The sequence below is a fragment of the Pinus tabuliformis genome, chromosome X (assembly GCF_031772625.1).
Source record: "Pinus tabuliformis cultivar Carrire ecotype Pingquan chromosome X, CPIR1, whole genome shotgun sequence".
In the NCBI taxonomy this organism is placed as follows: Eukaryota; Viridiplantae; Streptophyta; class Pinopsida; order Pinales; family Pinaceae; genus Pinus; species Pinus tabuliformis.
The window spans coordinates 468,334,935-468,341,508 of NC_142308.1; the positions used below are offsets into that span (position 1 = coordinate 468,334,935).

Genomic DNA, 6,574 nt, shown 5'->3' on the forward strand with positions numbered 1-6,574 from the left:
TTGGAAGGTTTGGTTTTTCGATGTAAGGGATTGGAATTTGGATACGGAAGACAACTGTGTTCTCGGTGCCAGATGGACATGACGGGGATCCCAGTCGTCACAATGGAATTGACTTCTTGAGGTTAACCAGTGAAGGACCTACCTGACGTCAAAGATTACTGCGTTTGACGTGTAAAGCTGAACGGCGTTGGTGGCGCACTGGGAGTTGTAGGGGAAGAAGGAAAGGATAATGATTTGAGGGATGAGAGAGATTTCAGGGCTGAAGGCACGCTGGCGCCAGCTATAAATTCTGTGAAGCTGAGAGCCGCACTCGCATTCTTGTGTGTGCGTCTAACGTGATAAGCTTCCCTCGGAGGACCAGGTTTTGATGTTCGCCTCCATTCATTTTGATCTGTTTCTTCGTTTTCATTTTGCGCAAAATCTCCATTAATCGGTCATTCTTTCGTCGATTTCTTGTTTTCAGGGGACGCATTTTCTGTGTGCGCGCACACAGCAGCTGCTTTTAAGGTCATTTTGACTTTCAAACATCGGTTTTTACATGTTGTGAATTTGATGAAAATGTCTCTTAAATTAGTTTGGATGTTTCGTGTCCGGACTCCGCATTCTGCTGTTTTTAATTTATCTTGTGAATTTAAATAAAATTTCTGTGAAATTTAATTTGGATATTTCGATCCGCACTCTGCTGTTTTAGTTTCCTTCATGCCTGCGACGTGTTGCTTGAGGTCGTTGAAATCTGTACACACAACGCTGTGAATGCCAATTGTGAGAGGTGTAACGTTAAAAGTTGAGAAATTCAAGCTGTAATATCTATAAGATTCTGTAAACTGAAAATCTAAATGTTTGCGACTGAAAATTCCCTTTTTAATGAACTCGTGCAATTAGTATGTGAAACTTTAATAAAGGTTACGGTCGGAAGGATACGATTTTAGAAGGTCTTTTGAAGGATCCTTTATCAATTATCGAAATTGCAATCCGCTGAATATTCTCTACTAGCAGATAATGACGATTCTTTTCGTTCTGTGTAAGATCGCTTGTAGGTATTTCGCACCAGAAACCCTCTTTTTAGCCTTAACAAAATAATTAAGGATGTAATCGTACAAACAATGCCATAATATGACGGTATTTAAAGTTTAAGGTTCACTGGCCATCCGAGTTTTGCGTGCTTGTTTAAATGCAAGATCTGGACGTTCTATTTTTGCGTTTAGAAAATCTGAGCTTCCTTTGCCGTTGCCGTTGGCCATTCTAACTCCGTTTCGTCAGTGCCGTTTCAAAAACAAATATATAGCACAAATAATGCCTTAATGGGCTGGTATTTAAAGTTTAAACTTTGATTCTGATCAGTGTTGTGCGTGCTTATTTAAATTCAAGATCTGGATTTTCTAGCTTTAATAATTGTTTAAGGATTTTTTTGTCTTTATCGTTGCTTGTGGCCATTCTAACTCCGTTTCATCCATGTGCCGTTTGAAACAGAAATCTGTAGCATTTCAATATGACAATCACATCAGGTGTCACACTCGCCGATGGGCAACTATTTGTCCGTCACAAGCGGGTTCTCTCAGGCGTTCCGGAAAATGTGCTGTTGACTTCTGCTTCAGGCATCGGCCACGCAGACGGTGTATTCATCGGAGCTCTGTGTTCGGAGACTAACAGTCGCCATGTCGTTCCTCTTGGCATTCTCGAGTAAGTGTTTCTGTTCAGTTCAGCGGCAGCCTAAGCAAATCTGAAAAATAGCACTGTGAATTGTTGTGTAACTCAATTTCTGGCATTTTTGCTCTAAATTTTTTGACAAATATATAGTATATTGTTACAGTAACAATATTGTTCACTTCCTGGCGGAAATTGTAGGAATGTTAGATTCCTGGCTTGTTTCCGCTTCAAGCTTTGGTGGATGTCCCAAAAAATGGGAAGTTCGGGAAAGGAAATTCCTATGGAGACTCAATTTTTGCTATTGGAAAACAAGGCTGATGAGGAGGGAGAGGAGACAATATACACTGTTTTCTTGCCTCTTGTGGAGGGTTCCTTCAGGGCATGTTTACAAGGAAACGAAAATGATGCATTGGAGCTCTGCTTAGAGAGTGGTATGCACCAATCTTCATGCCTCCTTGCATCAAGCTTTCCTGCCTTTATTTTTGTGATATCGTTGCTCAATAATCCAAACCGTTATGTATAACATCTGGATGCACCATCTAGGGGATCCTGCCGTGGAAGAATTGTCCTTTACACATTCGCTGCTTATTAATGCCGGAACAGACCCTTTTAAAGTGATTACAGATGGAATAAAGTGAGTCTCAAGCTATTGCTTATTAGCTAATCTATACAAATTTGATGTCTGATCATGAAGCTTAAGCTTTGCTTTCCCTGATTAAGGCAATCACTGAATAAAATATTATCGACAATGTGATTTCTCAATATTTCAGGTCTGTGGAACTTCACTTGCAGACATTCCGTCACAGAGAGGAGAAAAAGGTCTGGCCGATATTTCATTTATGTTGATCACATCATTTTTGTCACTTTCCTACGCATACTGTTATGATTTTTAAAACACACTTTTTATTAAATATATTGTCATCAATTCGATTATTTTGTCGAAAATTATTCAGGGCCTACAGCTTCTGTTAATAAAATATGCAGATGCCTGGCATTGTTGACTGGTTTGGATGGTGTACTTGGGATGCCTTTTATACAGCTGTTTCAGCAGAGGGTGTAGAACAGGGGCTAAAGAGGTAAGTCACTGTTCATTCTGTATCTTCAAAATACCTCTGTAGCCCCAGGGGAAGGCAGAAGCTTATATTAAGAAATTCTTCCAAGTTCCCTGTTGTTTCTGCATGCATCTACTGCAATTTACTGGTTGTCGTTGTAAGCTCTAGGATAAGGTAATAATCTTACATCTGAGTCGTGTTACAGCTTGTCAGAAGGAGGCACCCCGCCACGTTTTGTCATCATTGATGATGGCTGGCAATCTGTTGGAACGGATCAGAGACAAGAAGATGCTCCTGAAAAAGAGTGAGATTTTCTTTCACAATTTGTCCGCAGTTTCGGGAGCTATTAAGATATTATTGCTTCTTCTGAACACCTTCCCTAGTTTCGGAGCTATAAAGATATTATTGGTTATTGTGAACTCGTTGATATATCAGTGAAAACCTTAACATTTTTACTCTGTTGCGTTGAATAGGCTTATAAGGCGCTTGACTCATATAAAAGAGAATCACAAATTCCAAAAGGATGGGAAAGAAGGTGAACAGCAGGAAGACCCGACTTTGGGCATTCAGCATGTAGTTCGAATGGCTAAAGAGAAGCATCATTTAAAGTAAGTTATAGGCTTTCTCTTGAAAATTTTACCCCGGATGCTTCCAATTAAATTTCAGTCTCTCTGTCATTCGCTAGTTCACTACATATTCTGTTCATCCTCTTACTTTCTTGGTCTTCCCTTCCATTGGTAGGTATGTGTATGTATGGCACGCAATTACAGGCTACTGGGGAGGTGTTAAACCAGGTGTTTCTGGAATGGAGCACTACGACTCTAAAATGAAGTATCCTGTAACTTCACCAGGTGTCTTAAACCAGGAGCCGGGATTGCAAACAGATAATCTCACCACTCAAGGACTTGGTTTGGTGAATCCCAAGAAAGTTTTCCAATTCTACAACGAACTGCACAGTTACCTGGCAGCAGCTGGAATTGATGGCGTCAAAGTTGATGTTCAATGCATTCTCGAGACTCTTGGAGCAGGTCTTGGTGGAAGAGTGGCACTAACAACCCAATACCACAAGGCGTTGGACGCTTCTGTGGCTAGTAATTTCCCTGACAATGGTTGCATTGCATGCATGAGTCACAACACGGATGCACTTTATTGGTAAGAACATATGGATGCCCTTTAATATTTTTAAATTTACTTTGGTTTACCTTTCTTGGGATTGACTTCTCGTCCATTTTTATTACAGTTCAAGGCAGACAGCAATTGTAAGGGCTTCGGATGATTTCTTCCCAAGGGAGCCTGTATCTCACACCATCCATATTGCCTCAGTTGCTTACAACAGTGTCTTCCTTGGGGAGTTCATGCTACCTGATTGGGATATGTTTCATGTAAGCAAACAATAAATTTCAATTACTGTTATAGTTTGCTGCCACAGATTATTTTATTTGCTCACTATTTCATGTCTCAGTGATTACTTTGGGCAAATAATAATTCGAACAGTACATACTTGCAGAGTCTTCATCCAGCTGCAGAATACCATGCCGCTGCACGCGCCATTGGTGGTTGTCCTATATACGTTAGGTATAACAAAACTTCATTCTGATTTAAAGATCTAGATTTGTCCTGTCCGACATAAGTTTGCAGGATCATTAGGCCACTAGCAGTCATATATAAACATTGACAATATCGCCGCATTGGTACATTTACCTCTGCTTTTATGATCTGCGCAGTGATAAACCTGGTCATCACAACTTCGAGTTGTTGAGGAAGCTGGTCCTTCCGGATGGATCCGTTTTGCGACCACGATTACCTGGCAGACCTACTTCTGATTGCTTGTTTAATGATCCCAACCGTGATGGAAAGAGGTACAGATGACCGGATTAAGATTCCACCCTGAATCTAAATCAACGATGTATTCATTTAAAAATTGCTCTGTTCCACACCAGAAATTTTGCTTTCAGTAATTGGCAACCTGCAAGCATGCAAGCCAATGTTGTTTTATAGATGATGACAAACATGTTGGTTGCAGTTTGTTGAAAATTTGGAACATGAACAAATACACAGGAGTTTTAGGGGTATTCAATTGCCAGGGAGCTGCTTGGAGCAATATAGACAAGAAAAATGTATTTCATGACAAAAACCCAGATACATTAACTGGAAGTGTTCGGGCTCAAGATGTACATTTGTTGGCAGAGGCCGCAGAAGACGATTGGGATGGTGATTCTGCAATATTTACTCATTCTGGTATAAATAGCTTCTCAAATTGCCTGCATCTGAGTTTGTTTCTAAGACAATCCTACGGTATACTTCTACAATTATTTTCTGAGATCATTTGGCTTGCAGGTGAACTTGTGCGTCTTCCAAAACATGCACTTTTACCAGTCACACTCAAAGTTCTAGAGAAAGAAATTTACACAGTCTCACCAATAAAGGTTAGCATCCTGCATAGTTTGCATATTAATGATGTACGCAATATTGAATATATTGGTTTACAACTTACAACTTATTAAATCACGCTTTCTGTTTTTTGTTTTTTGTGCAGGGTTTAGGAACAGGGCTTTCCTTTGCTCCGTTGGGTCTCATTGATATGTTCAATGCTGGAGGTGCTATCCATAATTTAGAGTACCAAATTCACCAAGATTCCCAGTTTTCTGAGGCAACCGAGATTCTTGGAATGCCAACAAACCCTTCTGAAAGCGGCCAAGTAAAAACAGCAACAGTGAAGTTGGCTGTCCATGGCTGTGGACGGTTTGGAGCATACTCATCAATCAGACCACGGAAATGCTCAATTGAATCTTCAACTTGTGACTTCAGTTATGATCCCGACTCAGGGCTTCTAGCGCTGGTTTTGGAGACACCAGTTGAGGGACAGCTATGGAACGTGACAGTTGAGCTTTAAGCAAAAATGGCTTTCTACCCATCAACAGGCCTACCAAGAGAAAGCCTTAAAATGTAGGATCTTCACTTGTAAACCTTGACCAGGAACCGAAAGTAGGCGTAGTATGTATCTTCATAGCTCACTCTCTTCTGGTATTTATCTTATTATGGCACCCATGAAGGCTTGTAAGCACTATGCTAGTTCTCAAACACCACTAACTGATTCACTTCTCTATGCCAAATTCTGGAAAATCGTTTGAGCGATTTTCAAAGCTGTGTTTTTCCATCGTTTGGTTTATCGTGTGGAAACCAATACACTTGGTAATAAATGTCAAGGGGCATTCTAACCTTAATCATAAATGCTGAAGGGAAGATGTAACTTAGCAGATAGGTTGAGTGATAGTTTGCGTCCACGCTAAGGCAACTCGGTGCGCAATGCAGAGTTTTAAAATTTTTGGCTTAGGAAAATGCTGTTGTCAATCAACAAATCCACATCCACATCCACATCCACATGCAGTATGATGTCGTAATTGATACGCATGGTATAATTTTCAATTAAATTATAAAAATAAAATAAAAATAAATTAGGAGTTATATAAATTAAATAGTTGGTAAATGTGGATAGGTATTAATTTATAAGAAAAACTAAATTAAAAATTATATAAATTAAATGGTTGGTAAATGTAGATAATGATCAATTTATAATAGATATCAAAACATTTATTTTATAATACATTCTACTTTATAGGGAGGTTTTTAACTAATGTTATAATACCATGAGCCAATATCATGGTTTTTAATACTATGTGCCAAAAAAATCCATAACTCATATATAGGTTCATATGTCATTTTTTTTAATTAATTAATTTAGTGAGAAAAGGTAGAAATGACATGACTACTTTTGAGATTAATTTCAATCTTTGATTGCTAATAAGAATATTTTAAAATCTTCCATAGAGGTCAAATCCCTACCATTCAATTAATAATTATTGATAATTGAATCA

The 6,574-nt window shown here is 39.0% G+C and overlaps 1 protein-coding gene across 2 annotated transcripts; it reads left to right on the plus strand.

Moving 5' to 3' along the window:
* Positions 1 to 215: 215 nt before the first annotated feature.
* LOC149140696 (putative galactinol--sucrose galactosyltransferase 6) lies at positions 216 to 5,956 on the plus strand. Of its 2 annotated transcripts, XM_089448203.1 has the most exons (16): positions 248 to 361; positions 464 to 507; positions 1,471 to 1,680; positions 1,846 to 2,078; positions 2,191 to 2,281; positions 2,418 to 2,466; positions 2,632 to 2,723; positions 2,905 to 3,003; positions 3,173 to 3,307; positions 3,441 to 3,851; positions 3,940 to 4,081; positions 4,207 to 4,274; positions 4,424 to 4,558; positions 4,723 to 4,937; positions 5,037 to 5,125; positions 5,236 to 5,956. In XM_089448203.1, the coding sequence occupies exons 3-16, from the start codon at positions 1,490 to 1,492 to the stop codon at positions 5,590 to 5,592; spliced, it is 2,307 nt and encodes a 768-aa protein (XP_089304329.1). In that variant the 5' UTR covers positions 248 to 361; positions 464 to 507; positions 1,471 to 1,489; the 3' UTR covers positions 5,593 to 5,956. The 2 variants fall into 2 exon arrangements, with proteins under 2 accessions (XP_089304330.1, XP_089304329.1); XM_089448204.1 differs by lacking the exon at positions 464 to 507 and having other exon boundaries at positions 216 to 361.
* Positions 5,957 to 6,574: the final 618 nt, after the last annotated feature.

What these genes read in the sequence shown, in the direction of transcription:
- LOC149140696 (XM_089448204.1), top strand. Translation starts at nt 1,490, where the DNA reads ATGACAATCACATCAGGTGTCACACTCGCCGATGGGCAACTATTTGTC. An exon ending in GGTTGTCCTATATACGTTAG is followed by an intron (nt 4,275 to 4,423) that starts GTATAACAAAAC and finishes TGATCTGCGCAG; the next exon opens with TGATAAACCTGGTCATCACA. An exon ending in TGCAATATTTACTCATTCTG is followed by an intron (nt 4,938 to 5,036) that starts GTATAAATAGCT and finishes TTTGGCTTGCAG; the next exon opens with GTGAACTTGTGCGTCTTCCA.